The sequence below is a fragment of the Lagopus muta genome, chromosome 5 (assembly GCF_023343835.1).
Source record: "Lagopus muta isolate bLagMut1 chromosome 5, bLagMut1 primary, whole genome shotgun sequence".
In the NCBI taxonomy this organism is placed as follows: Eukaryota; Metazoa; Chordata; class Aves; order Galliformes; family Phasianidae; genus Lagopus; species Lagopus muta.
The window spans coordinates 61,467,293-61,494,124 of record NC_064437.1 but is presented as its reverse complement, the minus strand read 5'-3'; the positions used below and the strand labels follow the sequence as shown (position 1 = coordinate 61,494,124).

Sequence of the window (26,832 nt, the reverse complement as noted above, 5' to 3'; positions counted from 1 at the left end):
GCAGAGGTTGATGTAGTATTTACAGCTGGCTGGTTATACTTACCTGTGCTGTCTCTTCAGTCAGAATGATGTCCTGATCCCCCCCCAAAAAAAGGAATTTTTGAGTTGTCTCTGGGTGCTGATGTTCTAGTATTTCTGCTGTTGTTTGAATTTCTGTAGTTCTGTTTATGTAGTCATATTTCAGCTTCTGCGTTTGACGCTGACATTGATGGCTATTTAAATCTGAAGTTCGGAAAAGTTCAAGATTTTTACCAGCATTTTGCAATAATATTATGAATTTCTATAGAAATTCTTCACTGTGAGGGTGATGAGACGCTGGAACAGGTTGTCCTGAGAGGTTGTGAATGCCCCATCCCTGGAAGTTTTCAATACCTGGATGGGGCTGTGAGCAACCTGGGCTCACCACCCAGTGGGAGGTGTCCCTGCATAGAGCAGAGGGTTGGACTTGGATGATCTTACAGGTCCCTTCCAACCCAAACCATTCTATGATTCTGTAGGAATTTATCTTGTAGTTGCTTCAGGCATGTATGTGAGACACATTCTCTCATTTACTTTGGAGTTTTCTAGCACTGTGGATCCAGTTTTTCTGACACATAGCAGCTGTATAAAGTTACTATTTAGCAACAGTAGAATCAGTTGGATTCATGAATGTCATCTGAAATCATAAGAATGAGAAAGTTTTAACTGGTTCGTCATTGCTCTTAGACTTCTGGTTGAGTGAAGTCTTAAGAGTTCTGTGGATTGAGTTAATGAGGCTCAAGAATGGTGCATACACCTGAAGGCTTCAGCAATTGCATTGAACCCACTGAGCTACTGTGTGCATTGCTGCCTCTATTCCTGCCTCTGTAGAGCTTGGTGTCAGGCTTGAGCAAAGGGCCTCTGTTCAGCCTTATTCTACTGGGGAAGCTCAAAACTTCGTATAAGTGAGGAAGAGAAGGGGTTGGCTCAGGGCGTGAACCTGGAAAAATAAATTATTATCCCATACTTACCTGACACAAAAAAGTATGGAGCGTTTTGCTGTCTTTTACCCATTTCCCCTGTCAGAGAAAGGGAGAGTTTTGGGCTGGTAGTTTTTGTAAAAGTGTGTAGTAATGAAATGCAGTATGGCAACAACAGGAAGACTTTTCTGGTCAATTGTTTGAAATTATTTCCCAGATAAAGTTTCACTTCTGGCATTGGTCTCCAGTGAATATTAAATGAATGTGAATTCTAAAGTGAAGCAGTAGAGATCCTTTCAATAATACTATACATTGCTGTTAGAAATGATTGATGCTTGATTTTTTTTTTTTTTTCCCTACACATTACTTTGCAAACTATATTTTCAACCATAATTCAAGAAAATAGATTTGCAGATCAGCTCTGCTTTCATCTGCTCTTCATCTGTGGGCTGGTTTTATTAGTTCAGGTAGTTTCCATTCTGCACATTGAAGTTAATTGCAAAAATTAAGATCATAGGGACAATTTATGTAACTAATTTTTATTGCTTCTGATTCTCTTTGCAGTTGATGAAGATGGTATTAAGGAACTGGGCAGAGTTAGAGTACTTCACAAGAGAACCATAATGCCTTACAGTGTGTACAAGAAGAGGAGGAAGGGGCCGAGCGATGAAGCCAGCGTTCAGCAATATGCAAGTTTGGTTGGACAGACATGTTCAGAAAGAATGTTGTTGTTTAGAAGTTGAGAAACCATTGAATGACATTTTGATGGCACAACCATCATTGATTGCACTGCCACTGGATGATGTAATGTAGTTGTGTGTTGGTATCCCTACTAAAGTAACAGTACAGGTATATAACTGGGCTTGTGTGAATACATGGAACTGTGTTTAAAGACAACTCCAATGAATCTTTTGACAGTACAGCAAGGCTTTAGCAATATCAGCTTAGAAAAACGTGCTTGCAATACATTTTAATTAAATAGTTCTTGCCTTTCTTTGCATTTTGAATAATCTTAAGTATCTAAGCAAAATGAAAAACAGGCTTTTTTTCTGCAGACAAAGGTTGGCTCTATTATCTCTATTAATAAATTTCTATTAATGAGAATTAAATCACAAGTGTTTTCAAATAGCAGCTTGGCTATCTGTTATATAAAATTGCCATTAAATTTGTACTCACATTTAAATGTTCTTAAACTATTGCAGGAGAATTGAGATCTCGTTACTTTCCAATTGGAAACCTGGCATGATTTAATTATATTTCAACACTGTATTTAAAAACAGGAAGAAATTATTTTCACTGCAAATTCTTCAGTTGTTTAATATAGCAGGTTAGCATCAGAGCATCTACTGAGTATGGAATCATAGTTGATTCTCAGTGGCAGGAGATGCAGCGCTTTGGAAAACCTTCCCTTTCAGAGACAATACAGAGTAGTTGCACTATAAATTTACCAAAGAGATGCAACCAAGTGTCATGGAGTTCTGTGAGGTTTTATGTTGTTGGTTATTTGTTTTAAGCCTTATCCTTTATCTAGAAAGAGTGGGTATTTTAATGCATGGCACTGATGTGCAATAGAGTTTGGGATATTCATCTTACAGCTCTTCAGTGCGCGTTTCAGAACTGTGCTAAAAACATGAGGTACCACTGCTGATGATTGTTGCAATTTTTTCAGCAGAGTTGTATGGGGAGACTTGCATATCCTATTCCTTGGTCTTTGTGACTGTTCTGCTTGTGCCACAGTGGCCCACGGGTTATTAACATCTTCAATTGAATATTTATCTTGGAAACAGAAAGATGTGATGTGTTACCAAAGCACTTTATTGCTGATATACTAATGCTTTCATTAGTGAACTGCATCCGTATCAAGTCATACAGGGGAAATAACATGGTTTTATATTCACCAACAACATTATAACAATCCCAGTTTGTTTGTAATTTGCTTATCTGGGGTGACACGAGCTACTATTTACCCTGAATCAACCTGAAGTTTCCTGTTAACCTTTGAAGGAGAATCTGATTCAAGAATATATGTATACACGTTTCTTTTTCCCCAGAAGGAAATCAAATTCAACTTTAATCTCTGAAGGTTATGTCTTGTGTCAGTTGTGGGCTTGATTTAATTTTGAACCCTTGGTCAGTGTCATTAATCATTGATTTTTATGTGAAACAGCCACAAGAATGTAGAGATTCAAGTGCGTTGGGGATTTATTTTTCCCCATGTCAGTTTGGTCACTGCAGTATTACAGGTGATGAGTGCAGGTTCATCAGTAACCCTAAAATGTGTTAATTGCTATGTATTGTATCAATCTACTGCCACTTTGCAACAGAATTGGTTGTTTCTGCCAGCCTTGTAGCTGGATGAACCTGTGTTATCTGGAACAGCAAGGTTTCTGTGTGCTGAACAATCTGTGTCTGCCCACATCTCACCTAAGCCTACTGCTACAAGACTACTAACTGCTATTTATGGCCGTTATAAGGAGTTGTTTACTGTGGGGAAAATACCTCTTACCACTTGGTGAAATGTTGGAATAGTGTAATATTTTCTGCCTATGCTGTGTGTTGAAATGTGGTGATGCCCGTAGAGCTTAAAAACAAAACGGAAACCTGTTTGTTTGATATAAAATCAGTCAAAAGGCACAAAGAAAATCCACTATGATTTTCAAAATGTTAAAGGTAATAAAACTCATTTACTGAAGGATTTGCTGAACCTGGGAGTTCTTTACTATGAGAGTAGGAGGTACTGGAACAGCAGTCCAGAGAGGCTGTGGATGCCCCATCCCTGGCGGTGTTCAAGGCCAGGATGGATGGGGCCCTGGGCAGCCTGGGCTGGTATTAGATATGGAGGTTGGTGGCCCTGCATGTAATGTGGAGGGTTGGAGCTTCATGATCTTTGAGGTCCCTTCCAACCCAAGCCATTCTCTGAATTACAAGGGAGCAGACTTATGTTAACATCCAGAGCTTGGAAGAACTGTCCCCTGTGCCCAATGTTTATTGCTGATTTGCCTTCCATGGATGTGAAAGACTTTTTTTCTGATCCTCTTTTCTCATCAGGAGCTTTTAGGGACTACAGTTAAAGAAAAGTGAGGTATGTACAAAAATGAGAATGGAGTACAACTTGAAGTTGTCATAAGTGCGACAACAAAAAGTAAACGACCATTTCCTGTGAGTTTCTAACATGGTGCTTTCATTTTCTGACCTCCACTGAAAATGCAACAAGATGGGCTTTTGATTCTTATTGATAAAATTAAAAAAAAAAGTCAAAATTGAGATGAATTCAGAAATTGAGCTCATCTGATGCAGCATGCTGCTATCTGACATGCTTTGTTGGTGTTGCTTTAGAAGGAAGTTAGCCCAGTATTTTCCAGGGCTATTTTAGAGGTGGAACGGAGTCCTGAAGATAAAACTCTCTAAGCTTTGGTGTTGATTTCAGTGGAGCTGAAAATTCACCACTACTTTAATTTTACTTAATGAGATTTCACATAGAATTATTAAAGATATTTAATTTAGTACCAAATACTTTATAAGGATTTGTTTTAGTGTAATTGGTTTGTGAGAGTTAATATCTAAAGTAAGGTTGCCTTGTTATCTATTGCTAAATGAGCATTAAATGGTGGTAAGAAAATGCAGAGCTGTGACCAATGCTAAAAAAAATATCATGCTTTGTTTTAATTGGAAATAAGTGGGGAGCTTATGCATTTACAGCATTAACACATTTCAGTGAATGCAAAAGAATTCGCATGTTGAGCTTGTAATTGCTTTTCAGCAGACCTGTTTGACTTGTAAGTATAGCAAATAAAGCTATTTCTAGTCTCTGTGAGTTATCATAAATAATTAACAGCTTTGAGTGTGACTTCCATCTTACTTTGTAGGAATTAATTATCCTGGTTGTTGAAAAGCGTCCGGTGAACAGCAAAACTGGAGAAGTCAAAGAGCAGCAGATTAGAAGGTGTGCAAATCAATTCAAAATGTTTGCCCATATTTTAGAACTAAATTTTACCTCTATATAGGCAGTGTAGTTAAGAGTTGACTTGTATGCCTTGAAGCAGAAGCTCTATTTTTTTCCTCTGAGTAGAATAAAATAAAGCTGTAGGCTTTTCACAGAAGGAGAGTAAATAGAGCTACTGACTAATTAGGTTATATATACTATTTCCAATAGGCTGAAATAAGCAGCCCAGAAATAGGAATTATGTGCTATTCTCCGCAACGATGACCCAACACTGATTCGTTTTCCTTCTGGATGGGGCAGAATTCCAGCTAACTCTGGGTTCCTGAGTTAGCTTTCATCAAAACGCAGTGCCACCATGGCTCAGAGTTTGGTGTGCCGAGGCATGTAGTGATGCAGTGCACGACGTGCTGCCAGGTCCCTGCATAGTCCTGGGAACAGTTACTTCTCAGTGGGCCTCTCTAGCTGTCACTCTTTTTGAAGCTGAGCCACTCTGCCTGTGTATTGCTGAGTTCCCTCATCCTGCTCATCCCAGATCATCCTTCAGTCATGTGTGATGTATTCTCTGCAGTCTTTCCTTCCCACCCAAGCCTTCCCATGTGTTAACATTTCTCCTCCCTCAGTTGATCCCATTGCAGGGCTGCACTGTGAAGGATGCAGACAGTTCTTAGGACAGAGACCATCCTCACCTTCCAGAAGCACTGCAGCCATGTATTGTACCCACCGTGTTTATAAAGCTGGACCTTCAGAGCCGCTTGCTTATAACATCACATACCGAGCATAAAGAAAAGTCAGATTACATTTCCACTTTTCCCAAATAATTTGTTTTATTCAGTGAGCTGAAGCAGTGGCAGCTTTCCAGGCCTGGACTCTGGCTGCCCTTGGGAGGCACGGCAAGGAGCTGAGCTGGCTGCTTGTGGTTCTGGGTGGCAAAGAGGAGCAAAAAGTGTTCAAAGAAGAGCTAGCAGGTAAGTATCCACGTGCTTTGCCTTTATCTGTGAGACAGCTGTGGGACAATTGTGGAGATGACACCACCTAATTTAGCAGTAGCTGTTAGCCAAGTGAATATGGCATCCAGGCTGAGTATAGGAATCTCTCCTATAGGTATATCTCCTTTTATGAGAGTTTTAAAAACCCTGATGACTGAATGGCTGGGCATGAGTGTACTTAGGAAACAGGAGATCAATTGAATAGAACTGCAGAAATACGGATCTAGTGCAAAATACACTGTAAAGCCAAAAGCCATTGTTTACAGGGCATGGATGTGTGCTAGTTCTTGCTGCTACAAAGCGTAGTACCCAGGTGGTAGTTGTGATGTGGATTCCTAAATAAGAAATTCTATGAATTAACTTGTTACTATGCTAAGGTCAGCATCCCAGGTTTTTGGGGGGCAAAAATCTCATATTTAAGGATTAATTAGGTTGAAATGCTTCCTCTGTGCCTGCGTAGGAGCAAAAAAACTTTGCTGGATGGAGCTCAAGCACTGAACTGCTCCTCCCATTGCTCCCCTCCGGGCTGGGGCAGGGAACCAACAGGGCTGTGTTTCCCACTGATGGCAGTTGGTCTGTTTCTCCTGGTCCCTAATGATAGCAGGTCGTTATGTTCCTTAGAGGGACTTCTTGCTGGGACTGATATCCTTATCCTTGAAAGCTGCTAATGCCTGGCATTTGATTTTCATACTTCTTATTGCAAGTTCTGCCTTCCTGACTGAAGAGCCATGTTTTAGTAAAACATGTTAAGAATAAAAGACGCTGAAACAGTTTTTGTCTCCTCTAAGGCTCTGGGCTGCAGCCACCAGAGGGCACATTCCTGCTTGTGAAGCACTGATGTTATTCGTTGTCTGCCTGAGCCTTCTACATCTCTTCTATTAACTCATTTGGAGCTTCGTTTTCTACCCTGCACTAATTATGGCATATCAGGGAAAAAGCAGATTCAGGTGGGACTGACAAAGGTGAATGAAGCAATTTTTTACAACAGCTTTTAGTTATTTTCAAGGCAAATATTTGAACGTCAGATTTATTAAGTAAGTTATACTGTGGGTATATATGTGTACATATATACTCTGAAACAAAGATCCATGAAATACATAAGGAGGGCCCAGGTGGTAGAGGTGCATCCCTCAAAGTGCTTTGGATGCTGTTGTATTGACAAACAGCAACAGGTTGCCCAAGGAGGCTGTGGATGCCCCATCCCTGCAGGCATTCAAGGCCAGGCTGGATGTGGCTCTGGGCAGCCTGGGCTGCTGGTTGGTGACCTGCACACAGCAGGGGGTTGGAACTGGATGAACACTGTGGTCCTTTTAACCCAGGCCATTCTGTGACTCTATGATACGTAGTTTCAGACCATGTGCAGTTAGCAGCATTAATGATGCCTCACACAGTGTTGACTGAATACATTCCGACAGCTGCTCTGTGCTTGCCAGTGGAACTGCACCAACTAAATCAGTACTTCTCAAGTGAAAAATGCTATCTCCAAAAATGAACCAAGTGTGCTTGGGTGAGGGAGCACTGGAACAAGTTATCCAGGGAAGTGGTGGAGTCTCCTTCAATGGAGATATTTAAGACCCAGCTGGATGCCAACCTGTGTGAGCTGTAGGGAGCCTGCTTTAGCAGGGCTGGACTTGGTGTTCTCTGGAGATCCAACCCCTGCCATTCATGTGATTCTGTCTGCATGCTCACATCTTCTGGGCCAGGACAGATTGTGTATTGCACTCATCCACAGCTAACTCAGCAGCTGCACTTCAGTTCATAATATCTTGTCAGTGCTCTTGCTAATGCCCTCTCTTTTCAGAAGCTGACTTTTAATAATATATATGTGTATATTAATATATATGTATTTTAAAAAGGGATTACTGCTCAGTTCACGCCTGCCCCAAAATTCACACAAATTAATCTCTTTGTCAGCAAGGTTTTGGCAAGGTTTTCAGGGTGTTGATTGTGAAAGCCAGAACAAATTTTCATTATTTTTCTTTCTTCCTTATGCCTCTTCTTTTTAACCTAAGTTGTTTTCATGTCAGAATTTCTTTCTCACCTAAGCAGGGAATGAAATGTTGCCAAAATAAGGTTTCTATTAACACAGTGAACTTAGAGGTCAGGAGACTGCAATGCTTCTCTTCACTGCCAAGGGCACTGCAACCCATTTGTTTTGTGAATATGATACTTGTCTCTATTGCTCAAGATTAAAGCAAAGACAGAGCAGTTGAAGAAGAAAAAAAAAGAAGTTCCAAATTTTATTCATTATTCCTCATACATACAAATTATTCTGGTGCCCAGAAACTTGGAAAGCTAAGCAGTGACAGCTGCTTCATGTGTCCTCAAACTGAGATTGTCCGCAACCCCGACATTTTTGCAGTCCCTAAAATCCCAGATGCAAACCCCCTTTTCTAAGCTGCCTTTGGTGCTGTCACATGGACAAGGAAGAAGGGTTAGAATTCAGACCTGGTTATTTACACTTGAGATTTGGAGGCCTAGTTAAAATTGAGTGCGTAGCTGGCACTCAGACCCTTCAGCATCATTAGCAGTGCCACCATTGGGAACCCTGCCAGGGAGTTCAGTAGGACCAAAGTCTAAGCAGCCTTCTGCAAATTTAGGAGTGAACTGTTCATGCAAGGGCTGAATAATGCTTTTCTTTCACTAAAGTGGCATATAGTCTTCAGTTACTTCAGTCTGCCACTGACCCAGCTCCAGCTTTGGACATTGTGAGCTCCTGCTGGTCTCATTACAGACACTCTTCCTTTCAAATCAATACCTTCTTCAGGTGGCAACTCTTTAAATCCTTCTGTGTTCATGGGCAAGTGTGGATGATCCTGGCATGGCTGAGCTCTCATAATGTAAACCCACTCTACGAAGAGGAGTGAAGCTGTCAAAGTATACTTCCCATGTACAGACAGGAATAGTTTCTTTGAATGTTGGGTTTTTTTTTAAGTTTTAGGAATTGACTTTTCCATTCATAACTTTTGATGGTTTGTTTTTTTTTTTGTTTACATCATCCTCACTTTTTCCCCTGCACATGGAAGCTGCTTTTATTTCTGTAGACTCTTTAGAAACTGATACATCCAATTGGAGAGCATATTTAGGCAGTGTGTTCTTCGTTATTACCTTGCAGAGTGACCTCTTAGGAAGCAAAGAATGCATTGACATTTACAGTTGATAATCTATTGATTTATGGTACAAAACAAAGGCAATCAACGGGAGAGCTGTAATTGTTTCATTAGGTCTTATGAACAGCACATTGTACATTGATCCAGAATGTCTGAGAGCTGCAGCTTTACAATGTCATGACTCTCCCCATGGGCACCTTATTTTTCAGTTTGCTGGCACTTCAAAGTGCTTCTGGTAGTCTCACAATATGCCATCGTTTTGAATCATGTGGTTGTGTAAGTAGCAGGTAAGCTGCTGTCAAATCTGGTCAACTGAGTGTGGAAGGGCTTCATGCCCTTATAGAGGTGCTGAGAACTTTAGAGGGCACTTTTCTTAAAAGATCATGAAAATCAAATGTGTAAAATATACTTTACAGTTGTATGCCCTGTCTGCACTCCAGGCACGTTCTATTCCCAAATATATGCTTCAGAAATGGGATGAAAGCATTGTGGCCAGCTTTGCTGGATGTAAGGAGTGCTCTCCTTTCTTGCTAATGAGAGAGGGCTGCTCTGTTTTCTCACACCTCAGCGCATTAAAACCCAAGCTTCTTCACTTTAGAAAATGCCCCAACCTTTGTGTTGACACAAGAATGTGTCTACTGAGGATTGAGCTCCATTATTTTTCTCTCTCTAGTTGACACTGCAGAAGGAGATGGGTATCTGTTGCTGATGCTCTGCCCTTCATCCAGGCTGAGGTCTCTTCTGAACAGGTTCCACAGAGAGCAATCATTCCTTCAAACTCTGCATTGAGCAGAAATGATGCAGTAGTCTGGGAAGCCAGCAGTCTGTCCTCAGCAGAGGTCCTGCAGTTGCTACTGCTATGCTCTAATGGTTGGATACTTCATAAAAAGTTTCATTCTGATATAACAAAGAGGTTTTCCTGCTCCTGTTCTGGCCAGCATCTGGAATCATTTTCAAACCTCTCTGTACCATTGTTTATTAGTGTATTTCATGGGAAAATGAGGGCTGCAGCCTCCTGAGCCATATAGTGATGCTACAAATGCAACACTTACCTGTCTTTGCACCTTGTTTGCTCTGAATAGGAAACTTTTCTGGGTCAAGGAAAAGCCAAGGAAACTATAGCAAAAATATAGAGTGCCTGCAGTTCTTTAAAGGTTAAAGCTGAGGTGCAGCATGGATTCATAAGCTCAAGAATTTGTCTTAATTGTGGAAAATTATGCATTTTCAGATAGCCCTCATATGGCTGTGCTGCTTTTTCTCTTCTCCAGTTGTGTGTCTGACCAAAGTTAAAGACTTCGGTCTTTAACTGAAGGCCATAAAGGTCTTCTCACCACGCTTCTCAGAAATTTAACCTGTAGAAGTGTGGACAGGTGATGTCTGGATACTGTTTTCTTGCTGAGTTGGTCCTTGTGTTTGTAAAGGAGTATAACAACAGGAAAAGCCATGAGTTACCTGTAGTATTTATTTTGTTGTGAATACGAACAAAGGAAAATGGAAGGCTTTGCACTCCAACCAGCTTTGTAATCTGCCTGCCATTTTAAGTAAGGGTTTTGTGTTTTGGGTAATGAGGCTTTTCGCAATAGATGTGGTCGGGTCAGCTTGAATCCCTTCAGCAAAATGGCCAGAGCAGCCACAGCTCTTCTCATAACATGGGTACAAACCTTCAAGAAGCTTCTAATGATTCTGATGTTTATAGCTCGGAATATTTTGCACACATGTTCCAACTTTGCATTCACAACATTTGCTAAACCAACAGTCTGCAGCAGACATGATAGCTACCATCAGGAAACTTGTTTGACAGTTTAAACAGACAGCATCTGTGTTTCCTACATTTCATAGTACACAAAGAGAATGAGAATTGCCTGTAGCTCAATTAATTCAAGATGTTGTCATAGGATGGGACTGCGTTTTGGAGATGTTAAAAACATCTAATTGAAAAAAGGAATTTTGCTCTTGTATTTGGCTGAGTTTCATCAATATCACCTCCTCAGTTGAATATTACTGAGACCAGTTGGCTTGAGTTTGGGGAATTAAGATAAATTGGCACACATCAGGGCTGTCCTCCTGCACCTCCAGCTGCCTCTTTGTTGAGAGCAAAGGTAGCATTTTTGCATTTCAAAGCAAAGTAGGGACTTGAATTGGGTACTGTTTGAGCATCTTTTAAAGTAAAAGCAAAATAATCACCATTATTGACAGAAGGGTAAACAGAACCACAATTACACCAAATGCAAAGCACCACACATCAAAGCATTACTCAGCAAGAACAGCAGCCAGCTGAGGACTGCACAACCTGCTGGCAGTGGGCAGCTCTTGTAGCACCATACTTGGGCTCATAGAGCACATGAACAGATGCTGAAAGGCAAGCATGGGAGGAATGTGTGGATGGGGTGAACAACGTGAGAGCCAGGACACTGTGCTGTGGTCCAGCACTGCAATTTGCTGTTGGGGACTTAGAAATTTACAATATTTTGGCTGTAATTGATAGGGCCACGTTTCTGGCACCTTTGTTTCAGGAGTTTCCAGATTTTTGTGGCTATAAAGAACACTGATAAAAGGAAAACTGGCACTTTAATGGCAAAATTTCTTAGCTTGTCTGAGGATTGGATGCAGGGAAGAACTGGGAATGTTCTCTAACATGCTGTAAGCATAGGGCAAATTGTGATAGCTGTGTTCAGTAGCACCTAAGTCCATGATTTCATCTGTTGGCTGCAGGGAGGCTCCTTGTAGAGTAAGGTATTATTCAGTGTGTTGTGTGTGAGCCTTCACCTCCTGCAACACAAGGTCCTTCTATCTCCTGAAGCAGGTTTTATGCAAGACTGTGCTGTGGATGTGCTGCTACAATGGCTGCGCTCTGGTGAAGGAGTCTATAACTGTGTCAGTTTGGGGCTTTTCCTGGTTGTCTGCTCAGAAATACTTAACCACAGAACTTTCTGGCTTTTTAATAGAGGACATACAGTTAAAATAACGCATACTTATTTGAAAATTTATGGGCTGACCTGACTGTCATCTCTAGGGAGTACTCAGTGGGTCAGTCAAAGTGAATGAAAACCAAATGTGTCTGTTTTTCGTGTTTACTCTTTCTGTAAACATAGCACATATGCATCATGCAGCTGCTATTCTGAAAGGTTTTTTTTTTCCCAATATTTGGGAGATCTGTGTTTCGGGAGTGTTTTCTGTTGATAGCTTGATAGAAAGAAAAAGTGACGCTGGACCACTTAGCAGATCCATTTATCAAAGTGTCTGGAAGAATTTCAAGTAAGGTAAGACAGTAATGAAGCTGGAGCTAAGACAGCATCAACTAGGTTTGAGTAAATAAGAGGTTGAAAAGAGAAGTCAGTGCCTTTTCCCTCAGCTCCTATCAACTCCCAAAGAAATAAAATGAAAAGGTACAGAACATTTCTCCTTGGGGGGAAATTACTCTTTATTTTTATTGATTAATGCCATAGGGCTGTGACCTAGAATGCTCTGTTTTCGTCCCCTCCTTAGTCGCTGCTTGCTGCTGATTTTTGTTTGTTTGATGAAGTGTTTTCCAACCTCGTTTGGTAGCAAAGGGTTCCATGGAGCTGGAGTTGTTGTGATACTTTGCTGTGATGCTGGGTGCAGTGCAGCCTGGCTGGGTGCATCACAAACACGGGGTGCAAAAGCTGAGTAAGGGGAACTGGCTGAGCTAAGATTCATGTCCTTATGGCAAATTAAAGGCATTTTGACCTTAAAGTTGGGGGGATGGTGGGGGGAGAAATAAAGTCTGCATTTTGCTACACAGGTGCAAGGTTCTTCAGTGAAGGCAAAAGCCTGGCCCAGCACTACAGCATTCGCTGACTGAAATGTTCAATCTCTTGTGTTTATTGCCAGCTTACTCCTTTCAGAGTACGAATGAGGGTGCTATTTCTATCTAGGTAGTTCTGGTGTCAATAGCCAAGACTCTGAGTGCTGAGATCTGTTGATGATAATGATCATTGGTTAGAAAAGGGCATTGAATTTTTATAGGGAAAGACTAGTCCTTCTGGTGGGCCTGGTGGTGATGGGTTGGACTGGATGATGTTAGTGGTCTTTTCCAATCTTTCCAATCTTAATGACTGTATGATGTATTGAGAAGTCAAATAGGATTTATTTTTTTTCCCTAAAGCCTCATTATGGGGGGGATCTGAGCTCTCCTTTTCCTGCTCTTCTTGTCCTACCCCTGGCCAGCAGCTGACCATGGTGGCACATGTGACTGCCACACTCAACCTGGGGGAAGTGCACACAATGAACCCCTTTCCTGGTTGAATAAGCTTGCAGAATGTCAACCAATTTCCCCAGACAGCCGGGACATTTCGGAGTCATTCTGTGTCCTTTTATTGCTGTTGCCATGGTGAAAGACACTAATTCACCTTTGTGCAAAACTTAATAAAAATCGGCCCATCGTTCGCTTGTCTGTGGACCATCGGAACTGCTTGTGCTGAGGTTTTGAGACAGGCTTTTCACAATCTATTAATCCACTCACTAAAGAGTTGGTTATCTCATTCTCTTGTGTGGGATCTTTGCAGAGCACCAAGAGGGTCTGTAGTTGCCTGTGTCTGGAAATGGGCAAAAGGCACCTCATTACTGTGGTTCAACTGAAGTGCCAAAGTTACCCTAGAACTGAGCCTTATTCAGTCTTCTGAGGAGAGTGGAGCTGTCTGGGACAACCTGTGAATTGCTATGAGGGCTGAATTGCTCTGGCACTAATCAGAAATAGGTTTTTATTGGCTCAAAGTTGTGCGGTAACTGTGAAATATGATTCTATCATTGTTATTGTTATATCATAGAATCATAGAATGGTCTGGGTTGGAAAGGAGCACAGTGCTCATCCAGTTCCAACCCCCTGCTGTGTGCAGGTCACCAACCACCAGACCAGGCTGCCCAGAGCCACATCCAGCCTGGCCTTGATTCCCTGCAGGGATGGCGCATCCACAGCCTCCTTGGGCAACCTGTTCCAGTGCCTCACCACCTATGGGTGAAAAACTTCCTAATATCTAACCTAAACCTCCCCTGTCTCAGTTTAAAACCATTCCCAATAATACCATAAATATTATAAGAATAAAAAAAGTTTCTCACGTTCAGCCAAACGCAGCAGTTCCCTCGTTAAGGCCCGACAGAGCCCTAGAAGTTCATCTCACTCCAAAACCCAGACCCAAACTGCGCTGGGCATTCGCTGGCACAGCCGAGCTGTGGCCGTCCCCACCTGCGGTGGGGATGCAGCATTATGCTGCGGGCATCAATGCTCTCAATGGGATTAGGCTGCAGCAGGGCCGAAAGGCTGTGGGAAAACCTGCGTGTGTCGTGGTTCCCTCGGCTGCCGTCGCAGCAGAACGTCGCCGCTCGGCCAACAATGGGGTTAAAAAGTAAGAGCAACTGTTGGTGGGGGCTTGGTTTTGAATTATGTATTCATGAATCTGCATAATGGCCTTTCAGCTGTGGCATTGTTGTTGGCAGCACAATCTGGGAATTGTGAGGAGAGACGGAGGGGTGAAGGATGGAGAGGCGAAGAGGGGGAAAGCGTGGAAAAAACTAAGACTTAATCAAAGGAGAGTGACAAACTGAATGCAATGGGATGCATTTCCCTGCTTACGCCGTGCCTAAGAAACAAGTTTTCGGCTGGAAATGCTGACTGCTCTCACAAACTAATAACACTTCTGCTTTTTCTCTGGCTGATTGCTGAGGTCCCTAGGAGGGAATGGAGCGATGCTGTAAGTGCAGGCATTGTGCCTGCTGATCCCTGCTCACCCCAGCACTACTGGATTTTCCTGTCTCTTACACAAAGAAGATGAGCAGCGAGTTGCCCTGCATGCTCAATGGTAGATGTGGGAATTACATGCCATGGGGAGGAAGGTGCTTCATTAGAGAGGGATGCAGGCAGTGCCAGGCAGAGGAACAGCCCTTCCTCTCACATGTCCTTGAATTGGTAGAGCCCAGCATTGGACTCCAAACATGTTTTCTTGTGACAACAGATGATTTTCTACCAGTCAGCATCTTTTCCAGCAAACAAAACCTCTCAAAATCCATTCTAGAATGCCAGAGACCTAAGCAAGCCATAATAAACCCTCCTCAAAGCATTCAAGACCCTCATTCAATATATCAAATGTGCTCCTCAACCCAGAGCACACATCCCCTTTATTCCACAGCTCTGGAAAGTTGAAGAATTTTATGTCTGCTCCAACTCAATGTGCAATTTACACGAATGTGCCCAAATAAACTAGCTGATTTGGCACAGCTAGCATGAAATTCATTAGTAAAACATACATTTTTAGAGTCCCCAATCGGCTGGATGTGGCCTGCAATGCTGCTTAACAAATGTGCACATTGTCAGTTGTAACAGCCTCTGGAATTTGGCCCAAAACTGCGATGCTTAAAGCGCAAGGATTTTCCATAGCATCTATTTTTAGTAATTATATAGGGTCTGCTTAGACTAATACCTGGACTCCTCTTGATGTTTGATGTATTTATTCTCACTGTGAGGTCAGAAGAAGCGAACACAAGTCAGTTCAGCAGCGCTGCAGTTTTTCCCTGCTGCATAGTTGGAAGTCAGTGAGGTTTATGCGTCTTCCCTGTAGGTGATGCACAACAAGCTGGAGGCCATTCTGAAGCATGATATGCAACTAAGTATATTTCCAAAAATATGAGGTGTCTGTCTGCTATAGTGACTTCTTGGAAGCGATCTGGGCTAAGCCATTTGGTGGAGCTGGCACTGCTCATATTGCCCTTTGCTTTGCCTTAGGATCACAGCACGGTTGGGTTGGAAGGGACCATAAGCCCACCCAGCCCCTCCCTTGCTATGGGCTGGCTGTGCTCCCAGCTCAGGCTGCTCAGGGCCCCATCCATGGATGTGGGCACATCCAGGAATGGGCACCACAGCTCTGGGCAGCAGTGCCAGGGCCACATGGCCTTCACTGTGATGAATTTCTTCCTAACGTCTGATCTCAACCTTCCCTCTTTCAGTTTAAAACCATTAGCCCTTGTTCTACTGTTACACTCCTGATGAAGAGTCCTTCATCAGCATTTTTGCGGGCCCCCTTCAGGTACAGAAAGGCTGCTCTGAGACCCCCCTGTATGCTTGATCAGTGGGTCAGCTTTGGCTCACTTCACGTTTGAGTGCTCTATCTACATCATGACATCAGCTCCTTAAGATACTGAAAGTACTACAGTATTCCTTCAAATAAAAGCTGGGCTGTATGCACAGCTGCTCTCTCACCTTACCTCTTGTGGCACTTGGTGGATTTTGGCCAGTTCCATAAAATGAATGGTTTTGCTGTTGTGATCATTCAGCACAAAGCATGGATCCACACTGAGATAAATAGGAACTGCAGAATGGGGCAGAGTGGTTGTGGGGCTCTCATCTACACATAGCTGCGATGGAGACCACTTTCCCAAGCAGAACCACGTCTTCATGCTGGAAGCCTTTTCTAGGAAGCCTTTTCTGGAAGGCTGGATAGCCTTTTCTAGGACTTTAATCCTGCTTTTCCTACTAGAATATGGCATTTATGCTCCACATCCAAGTCATTAAGCCTCCTCTCCAGCCCCTTGCTCTGCTCTGTGCAAACAACCATCATTACCACTCCTCCTGGACTCTTTGGCTGCCATGGAGGCATTTCTCCAAGCTAGAACAGTTCCTCTCAGAAACCTCTTCTGCTGAAGGAACAGCTTATTGCCGTGTCCTACAAATGATCCCACTCCTATTTGGCACTCCGTTTTCTCTTCCAAATTAAACACAGAGCAACAGAGAGCTTTGTTCTGCCATGCAAGTATGCTTCCTTCCTTTTTCTCCATGATTTTTCGAAGGGATGGGTGTGAAAGGAACAATATCCCACCTGGCAAAGGCACTCCATCCACTCCTGGCCTCTTCTTCCCAGTGAGATAGGAAAGAAAGTCGACTTTCATTCTCTCCTCTTTTCCCTCATGGCGAGCTCTGAAGTCAGTCTCAGTGCTTGCTCCCATTGCTTGCACAAGTGTTTTCACTCTGAAAATTCAAGTTGTTTGGCAGCCTGAGTCCATGCAGTCAAGTCCAAACTTGTTTTCTTGTTAACCTTATGTGAGATTCCATGGTTAGAGCATTGGCTATCATTGTATTTCTTTCTGTCACACCTCAGATGCGTGGCAGATGTGTACAGGAGAACTCCATGTTCATAAACCGTGCGTGTTGGCTAACATGAGAGCTGGGGCTCAGGCACAATCAGATTTCTCTGCGTCAACACAGATTTGGAGCAGGCCTTGTGTGTGCTCCTTCTGCAAGAGAGATGCATTTCATCTTCACGTAAGCTGCAACGAAAGAATGTTTTGCTAATTCTCATCACTTGCCTTTGCACTGGGCTGACAGCAGGCGTGGATGGCTGGAATGCCTTTGGCTGAAGCTTAGCAGCTGTGTGAGAGTGCATCCAGGCCCTGCGAGGTGCCCTCCTCGGAAAGTTGTCGTCTTCAGCAGGAGGGGATCTGTGGTAGGGTGAGGGTGATCGCTGACCAGAGGTTTGTGCAGCACTTTGTGGGGTTATGGTGGCTTATGAGATATGGAGATCTTCAAAGAGCAGTTGGAATTACCCTCGCTTTTTGCCTTTCTGTAGGTAGACCACCTAATCCCTGCAGGTCCCAGTCTCCGTGGAGAAGGCGTTGTAGTGCTACAACTACAGCACAAAACCCTTGGCATGGCATATTGGGGATTTACTGCTGGGAGATGATTAACATTCCTGAGCTAATTTTAAATTAAATGAAGGGAACCATAGCATCAAACCCTAGCACTTCCAAATAACTTTTGTAATGGAATAGCATGTCTCGATGTCTGTGACCTGTTTGATTTCTCTTAGGCTGGATTTTTAATTTTATTTAACCAGTACATGAAACAGTATATCCAGAAGCCCACGATGTCATTTTTGGAAAGGTATGAATACCTCCTTGGCAGTGCTTGAGAGGAAAAATGTAGGCAGGTTGTAGGGCACAGGCCAAAAAGCTTGTCACTTTGGATGCAGAAAATGAGGTCACTATTCATACTTTTTCTGCTGTTTTTAAACAGATTGGTGAATAAAATGCTATCCAGAATAGCAAGTTGATGGTGTAATTTGTGGTTTTTTGCCCGTTGAATATTGACCCACTTCTGATTGATTTTAAGAAAGTAAGGAGGTACAAAACGAAGAGGACACGTCATAAAATATCAGTCTCACAATGCTTTTTTGTAGACACTATTACTGTAGACATTATGTTTCCCACAAACACACGGTTCATGCATGAGATGTTTGAACGTAGCATTTCTGTTGTGCAATAACATAAGAGTGAAAGTAACCAAATTGCAGTGACTTCAATTTGCATTGTGTTTCTGCAAAAAAGCAGGAGGAGTTTCGTTGCAACTGCTTTGGGAAGCAGCACTTGGTTGCTCTTGTCTGCTAATATCTAGGCTGAATGAGAGCAGCAACACTCCAAAGAAAATGATGCTTTTCCCATAGTGCTCATAGAGAACTGTGATTCACTGAACCAAATGCAGTGAGGCAGATGGATTTCATTCTAATTGTATCATTAATTGACTTACCAAGTGATTGACTCATTTTTCCCCATTTTTTCATGTCATTCTGGACGTGCGTTTGCTCATGGCCCTGTGTCAGAAGCAGTGAAGAGCAGGTGAGGCTTCTTAAGATGTTTAACATTGAGAGTTAAAGTGTAAACCCACTTGGATTTAGGTAAGACTTTGAGGGTCCTTGCTAATGAAGAAACTGAGCTAGACAGGAAAAGTAAATACTTTGTGGTATAAGAGTGCCAGTGTCCATTTAAAAGCCCAAGCTCTCCAATCCATGTAGGATTGAACAAATAATTTTTTCCTCCTTTCTATCAATGAATCACCTCTTTCTGTGTTAGCCCTTTCAGTGTTGACTCAAAGCCACTTCTTGTGCCTGGCGCTCTTGACTCTCCCCTCGCTGCCACTCCACGCTGTGACAGATCTCCCCCTGGTTTCGACGTGGAGCGTCAGGCCCCAGTGAAAAGCATTCTGCAGCGTGAGCAGAAACTGCCTGGCTGTGGTATTTCCTCTGCGTGCCTTGCATCTCTAGCATTATGGCTCAGCTCTCCTCCGCAGCTATCGCATCCCGCATTTCTCCATAGCTCATTCCCAGATGTACTCAGCCTGTAGCTGCCTTTGTGCTGTTCCTGGGCAGCACTGGCTGGCTGTCCTTTGGTTTCAGGGTGATGGCATGACAGTCATGGCCTTTTGTTCTGATGTGACTTGCAAATACGCTCAGGTGCCATTTTGACAGTGGAAGAACAGTTTAAAAAGTGCAAGTCAGCTTGGCAGGGCACAAGTCGCTCTGGTGGAGCGGCTGTCTTTGTTAGGGAGGGAGAAGGGCTTCAGAAAAGACAGCTACCATAGCATGCATTTCCTGACATCCCCATTACACGTGCAAATTCAGATGAGTGTGTTTGTGGGTACCTGGGGCTGTGTATAGCTGAATTTGAATCTGACCTTGTACTGAGATGCACTTGTGCTCACGCAATCTTGATGCTGAGAGTAAGACTTAGCATGCCGTGGCTGGGAGTTAATGGCATTTGCACTCTTGAAACAGATTCTTAAAGTAAATTTTCCCACTTTTTCTTTATTGAGCTTAAATCAGAAAAGCCAAAATGAGGTCTCTTTGGCAGTCATATTTTCTTTCCAAAGAATATATTTCTATGTCCTGTGTGTGAATTTGGCCTCTCATCTTTGCAGGTGGAATAATAGTGGTTTACACACCTTTGATATTTTGCAAGGGTTCTCATCTGTCCTGCAGTGCCTACATTTACAGCTTGAGAAGCAACTTAAAGATCCACACTATAAAAACTAGCAGCACTATGTTTTTTTTCCTGGATTTGCACACTGTTTAATAAGCAAGTTGGCTCTACACAGACCTTAAATCCTATCTGCAATGTCTAATGAAGACTTGGGATCTGCTACCATTCCTCTGATCCTTTGTACTACAGTTTCAGAAGGTGGAATGCATTCCACAGGTAGTTTGCTTTCGTATACTATTAACTCTTATAACTACTTTAAAGTTAAGCAAGTAAATAGAAAAATTGGTGCCTAGATAAATTCAAAGGAATAAGAGAGAATGACAGGGTGAATACTTGCTTGGTCAAATGGGGAACAATGTACCATTTCTGCTCACCCCAGATCCAGTTGGGACCGTTCATCTGGTACGGCCACATCTCCGAATCCCTACAGATACAGTATTTGCAAACTTAATCAGGAGCAACAGGTTTTTCTCATGACCTATTGTATAGTTTCCCTTCTGAATGGGCTGTTGTGCTGTTCCATCTGCAGGCAGCTCCGGCTGCAACATAAAGAGCTCTGTTCTGCCCTTGTGCCCCTCTGTATTTCACACTGGTGCGCAGAAATGGCACTACACATCTCTTCTTTCAAGTGACACCGAATGCTTCATTTTCTCCCCCATTCACTGAGGATTTAATTGCCCTGCACATCAAAAGGGGAATATCTCCCCAATTACCATCCTCCTTCCCAGAAAATAGTTAACTGCGTATCTCAGGAAACCTGCCAAGATATCCGGGCTCTGAGAGTAGAATGGAAGTGTCCTGATGTGAGCTGGGGGAGCAGAAGAGCAGCTGATGCAGGCAAGCAAGTGTTAAAACACTCCATTTTTTCCGTGCACCTCCTTTTAGCAGCAGAAAAAGGAGATACACGACTGCTTTCTGACCACTCTCAGGGCTTATGCCCTTCCTTCCCATATGAAGATGAGCTGCATTAATTACAGCAGTGACAGAACTAGAGCAGTGTTTTTTTGCAAGGGGTTTGATGCCCTTGCCTTAAAAATATGCTTAGCCTATTTGCCAGTTATAAAGAAATGTTTGACAAAAGAATCAGGTCAGATTCAAGCTGCACTAAGAACTACGGTTGGGGGGGGAAATGAGTCTTCAGGTCGCTGTAGGGCTGGGTTTTTAATAATAAAATCTTACAGACAATTGAAACTGATTTTTCATTAAAAGTCTGTAATCCCTTAGTGGTTCCAGTCTTGGAAACGTAAACCTCTCAACATTTCAATAGAATACTTCTGTGTTGGTTTTTCCTCTTCTTCCCCTTTTCTCTCCTTCCTGGATCTCTTTGGTATCTGTTTTACACACCTGCTGGAGGATGAAGCTCTGTTTTTTGTCACCAGGAAGGTTTTCCTAATACAAAAAAAAAAAAAAAAAAGATAACTGCATTTCAATGTATAGAAAGCATGCTGAGATTTGCAGAGATTTTCCTCTCCAGCTTTGCAGCAATGTAGAATTCAGCCAGAAGTGTTGGCTTAAAAGGTTTGCCATATCATACAGGAGTCAGGAGCCTTGTCCCGGCTGATAATATGGATATGCCTTCAAAGGGAACTAGAAACTCAGAGAGAATTTCACTGGAGCTGAGTATATCAGAGTAAATCATGAGATCATAGAATGGCTTGGGTTGCAAGATCATTTAGTTCCAACCCCCTGCCATGGGTAGAGCTGCCAACCAATAGATTGGACTGCCCAGGAATCCACCCAGCCTGGCCTGGAATACCTACAGGAATGGGGCATCCAGAGCCCCTCTGGGCAGTCTGTTCCAGTGCCTCACCACTGAGAAAGAACACCTTGAACTGTGAAGTGATGGGAGTGTGATTCAGAGTCCTGAGAGGTGGCTCAGATAGGACAATCTGGGAAAGCCTGGCGCTGTGACCACATGCATGGAATATAGCTTCATTGAGTCGTGGCTCAGAAATGTCTTTTGTGTGTGTGTGTGTGTGTGTGCACAGAAGAATATGCACAAGGTGTCCATCCTGGCCCTGACTCTGCAAAATGCTCAGTTGTATGCTGAAACACATGAAGCATCCTGAAGGGAAATGGCACTGCTTCCTTCCTTGAGGATGAAATGCTTTCAGTATTAGGGCTCTTGGTGATTTCCTCTCACACATTTGTTGTGTGGCAATTTTAAGTCTCTGTCTACAAACCAGAAGATTACACAATGAAAAAAAAAAAATGGAGAGAGACAGAATTGTTTTCAAGTTTGTCCTGGATGCAGGCAAGCACGAGGAGACAGCAATTTGTGAAGACTGTTTAAGCAGCTGGAAAAAATGCCATTTATCAGGGAATTACGATAGTCTCGTCTAGACAAGGCCAGTGCCTGAATCAGCTTCCAAATCCTGACAAATCTGTGTGTGCCGCAACTTGGAAACAAAATACAGATTTTCACAGAGATTTCTGTTGCATTAATAAATGTATACTGCCATGCAGATGCACACAGAAGGAAAAATTGCATTTGGCTTACCTTGCTGTGTGATGTGAGGTGGCTGTCAGTCACTCAGACCACAGACATGGCAGGATGCTTGCAAATGCTCAACTTGGGACCTCTTAGAAGGGACTTCTGAGCACCATCTGGTCCAACTCCCCTGCAATGAACAGGGACAGCACAGTTAGATCAAGTTGCCCAGGGCCTGATCCAGCCTCACCCTGAAAGTCTCCTGGGATGGGGCATCATCCACATCTCTGGGTAACCTGTCCCAGTCTCACCACCCTCACTGTTTTTTCCTTATATCCAACCTAAATCTACTCTCCCTGAGCTTGAAGCTATTGCCCCACGTTTTGTCACCACAGACTCTGCTAAAGAATCTGTCCCTTTCTTTCCTGTAGCTTCCCTTTAGATACTGACAAGCCGCTATCAGGGCACCTCGCAGCCTTCTCCAGTCTGAACAGCCCCCCTGTCCTTATAGGAGAGGTGTTCCATTCCATGGATCATTTTTGTGGCCCTCCTCTGGATGTTCTCCAGCAGTTCTACATCTCTCCTGTAGAAATCTATCTCCTCTCTATACTAAATATCCCGTTCCCATTTGCTTCTGAACATAATGCAACCATCTGTTTATTATCTCAGCAAAAAAAAATCATGCGTGTTTTTATAGGTGCAATAAAACACAATTTCATTGTCTGCGAGGGGTTTGTGGCTCTTATTTTTAACCATGGTTTTGTGCTGAGAAGACTTGGAGACATCAGCCCCACATTCGCTGTTGCTGTCAGCTTCCCTCAGACTGTCGTGACCTGTTTCATTAAAGCTGTTCCCCCTCCACTCTCCCCAAGCGTTGTGTTTAACGACAGACTTTCACTGCTGGCATTGGTTTTCATTATTGGTCTTTGCACTTCCAGCATCTGGGAGCAGCACACGCAGCATATGTTCATATAATTTATTTACATTTAGGGAAAGTGTGGTGTAGATTGTACCACGTTAAGTTCCCCTTTGGATGACTGTTTCCTTGATGTGTTAGCACAGTGTTTTTGGAGCATTAGTGTTTCCTGTAGTAAAGACTTGATTCACTGTTATGTCCTAATATGAAAACCTCAATGCCCATCTTGTGGTACTTTTAGTTTCAAACATGGCTTGTGATGCCGTGTGATTTGATGTGCCATGGCCTAATACTTCTGTTTCTTTCCCTGAACACCTTTCTTTATCTTTTGGATCGTGTGTGTGGATGGAGACTGAGGTCAGTGCTCTTCACAATAAAATTGGATGGCATAATTACTGTTCCAGCTCGGTTCAAAGCTTGAATGTTTCCATATTAATGTCTGTCATTCTCTTATTTTGAATGACAGTACTTCTGACTGGGAGATGCCAAGAACAATTTGAGCATTAAAGATGCATGAGTTAAAAAAAAAAAAAAAAAAAAAAAGTATTTTTTTAAGCCAGTCCATTTGAATGTCTTAGAAATATGTGTTCATATCACATCAAAACTGCCAGCAATGGGAGGGTTTTTCCTTTGCAGAAAGGAGGCCTTGTAAATAGTTGTATTCATTGGAGTTAAAATTAGGTTTCTGTGGTGTTGACTTGCAGCCAGCTTTTCCCACAGGGCAATTTATTAAAAAAAGAAAAAGGAAAAAAAAAAAAAAGGGGGGGAGGTTGGAAAGGAAGCCCTAAAATAGCAACGTGCATATGACATGTACTGTGAACTTGAGAGCCCATTCAGGCTAAAGCTTTCTTTGTATTTCTTGGTGCCTCCAAGGAAGAGAGTGGCAATAAGCTAGGTTTCCTTACTTTCTAATGCATGGACTGTGACTTTTTTTTTCTGATTTCAGTTTTCATAGCTACATTCTGTTGGATTGTCATTAGAGAGAAGCAATAATATTCTTCCTCGAACCAGTGGTTTGGGAGAACTTGCCCAGGTCCACGAAGACCACGGTTCTCCCGCTGTGTTGTTGGACTTTAAAAAGAATAGGGTTCAGATGGATGTCAGTGGTTATTTTCTTTGAGAAAATAGAATGAACATTATGGTCTGCCCAGTGCTTGTGTATCACCAAACAAGTGAATTGGAGTTTGTGTTGGGCACTGTGGTTTCCTTGTTTTGGTACACTCTGAAGGCAAAAGCCCTCTGCTTCACCACAGCGCTGCCCATTTGGGCACCAGCAATAATTTTCTTCCTCCCTTTGGCCAGTGTCAGAAATAAATCTTGGATTTTCTCCCGGGCAGACATTGTTCATTTTACCTCTCTCCCCCCTTTCTCATGGCACTGCTCCACGAAGCGATGGAGCGTGGGCTGCCAGCAGAGCTCCTGGAGCTGTAAAACAAAGGGCCCTCCGATGGCAGCTTGGTCAGCATGAAGCTTCTTGCAGAGACACTGAAAAACCTTCTTACAGAGGAGACTGAGTTGAATCCCCCCATTCATCCATCCGCTGGAAGGAGGACATGGTGTCATCAGCTGTCACTGGGAGGTGGGAGCCACTAGCTGAACCCTCAGCCTACCTCTGTTCTTAGTCTCCTAAATGATCTTTCAGATTCCGGATGAATTATTTTGAGTTCTTTTGCTAAAGGTCTTGCAGGTACTGGTGGAAAACGCGGTTTAAGGTTCAGGTGTTAATATCACATGGTTAATTTGTCCTTCCTACTGAGCATTTCGAGGGAACGGAATTGTATCTCTCGGCACTGTCTGCTTTCGGCACTGTGTGTTTTCTTATCTTCAAAAGCTACTTATTATCAGACCCAGATGGTGTTGCTGTACCTGCAAATCAATTGCAAGTAAAACAAGCCGTCATGTATGCACGTAACACGATTTGATTTTGCAGGCAGAAAAATATACTCCACCCTGGCTTTTTGGTTTCTGCTAACATCCCTGTCTGATTCATGGCTACCACCAGTTTCCCTGAGCAAAGTACAACCAAGGTGGAGTCTTAAAGATGGCCATAAATCATTGAAGGTACAATAGCTCTCTTTTCTGACACCCCTCATAAGCCCCTTGTGAATTCCACTGGGCTAATCTGCAACGTACCATGGTCTCAAAAACAAAATCTGCATTTTGAGGGCAATGTCGTGGGAGAGTAATTCATAAGGATCAGTCACCCAGAAAGGGAAAAAAAACCAACATCAAAGGGGAATTCTTAAATGGGTTCTATGTTACTAACAATTATAAAATGAATGCATTGTGCTTTATTATCAAGGAAACTTCATAAACTTTATTATGGTGTAGTAAGGCAGTGTAACTATCTGTGGTGGCTACATCCTCTTCCAGGCCTGGTCTGGATTGTGAAGTCTATAGTAATCTACTACTGCTATCTATAGTAATACTGCTATCTGTAGTAATCTATACTACTATCTACTACTACTACCTATAGTACTACCTGTCTGCTGGTCTCTGCTCACCCTTCAGCTCAGAAAAAATACCTTTCCTTCCCTTCTGTACCTCTCACCTTTACATTTTTCATTAGCATCCTATTGAAGAGAACCACAGAGTTATCAGAATCACCACATTTTGCTTCTTAATATGCAAATCCCAACTTATCGAAGAGATTTATGTTTATCTGGTAGACTGCACCCAACTTTTGTTCATTTCATTTTGAGCATGAGAATAAGAGCAAAGTAGCTCTCGTGGTTCCTCAAATCAAGCTGCTCTATCTATCTCTGTGAAGGCACTCAGAACCAGCACATGAAGGAGTTGGGTACATATCTGTACCCAAGATGTGAAGACGTGATGAGAAACTCTCACAAAGCTACTGAGATTTGTGATTTTTTGGCCTGTCGGATTTTGCTTAGGTTTTGGTGGGCGTATTCTGAAGAAAGAACTTCTCTGATTCCCATTGAATTCAATCAGTAGTGACGGATACCTGTAGCATTCTCTGCTCTTTTATTTTTAAAGCTTTGTTTATGGCAATGTCTCTTTGCAGACTGAGTGGAGAAAATGAACCCTTCCACTTTATTTTTTTTTTTTCCCCAGAGCTAAACTAACATTTCTGCCTGCCAGTTGGTCTTGGAACGTTAAATTGAATCAAGAGCAAGAATAGTGTAGAGTCTGAAAAGCAACCTTCTTTGACGTTTTAGGTGTGCAGAAGGACCTTGTGTTAGGTGAAACTTTTAGGGAGGGCTCCATAGGTTCCCCTTCGCTTGTTTGCGTTGGCACATGCAGCAGAAAAGCATTTGAGCATCTGCCATGCGGTTTGTATTTCTGCAGGACTGGGGGCTTGGGGAAAGGGCTGCTGGGTGGGCTTGGAGCTCAGGGGTTCCAAATGGCCACGTTTACTTCTTCCCAAGCTTGGCTGCCTGTCTGGGTAGAGCGGAGCGGGGCTGCGTGGCAGGAGTCGCTGCTCGCTCGGAGCTGAGCGCTGGCACTTCTCACAGAGGCAGCGAAGCTTTTCCCTTCCACACACAACCTATTGCCTCTTCAGTGCCAGTAAAAATAAGAGAACGGCACGGCTCAAATAGCAGACCTCCCTCAAAATAACTCTGTGGTTGCGAGCTGAGGGCAGGAATTGTTCCTTCTCGTTAGTGTGGGTGAGATAAATGAGTTGCGTGGTTCTTTCCTGAGCCCCTTCCTTAAAAAGGGGACTGCTTGGAGAAAGAGATCAGAGCTGTTACATACATTTTTCTTGGAGACCTCACTTGAGCCTTCTTT

The 26,832-nt window shown here is 42.9% G+C and overlaps 1 protein-coding gene across 7 annotated transcripts in view; it reads left to right on the top strand.

Moving 5' to 3' along the window:
* The window catches only part of ATE1 (arginyltransferase 1), a 69,566-nt gene extending 65,933 nt beyond the window's left edge, over nt 1-3,633 (top strand). For all 7 annotated transcript variants that reach the window (XM_048945117.1, XM_048945111.1, XM_048945110.1 and 4 more), the window contains one exon: nt 1,503-3,633. In XM_048945117.1, the coding sequence (XP_048801074.1) occupies nt 1,503-1,681 (179 nt within the window). In that variant the 3' untranslated portion in view covers nt 1,682-3,633. The remainder of the gene's footprint in view (nt 1-1,502) is intronic.
* Nucleotides 3,634-26,832: the final 23,199 nt, after the last annotated feature.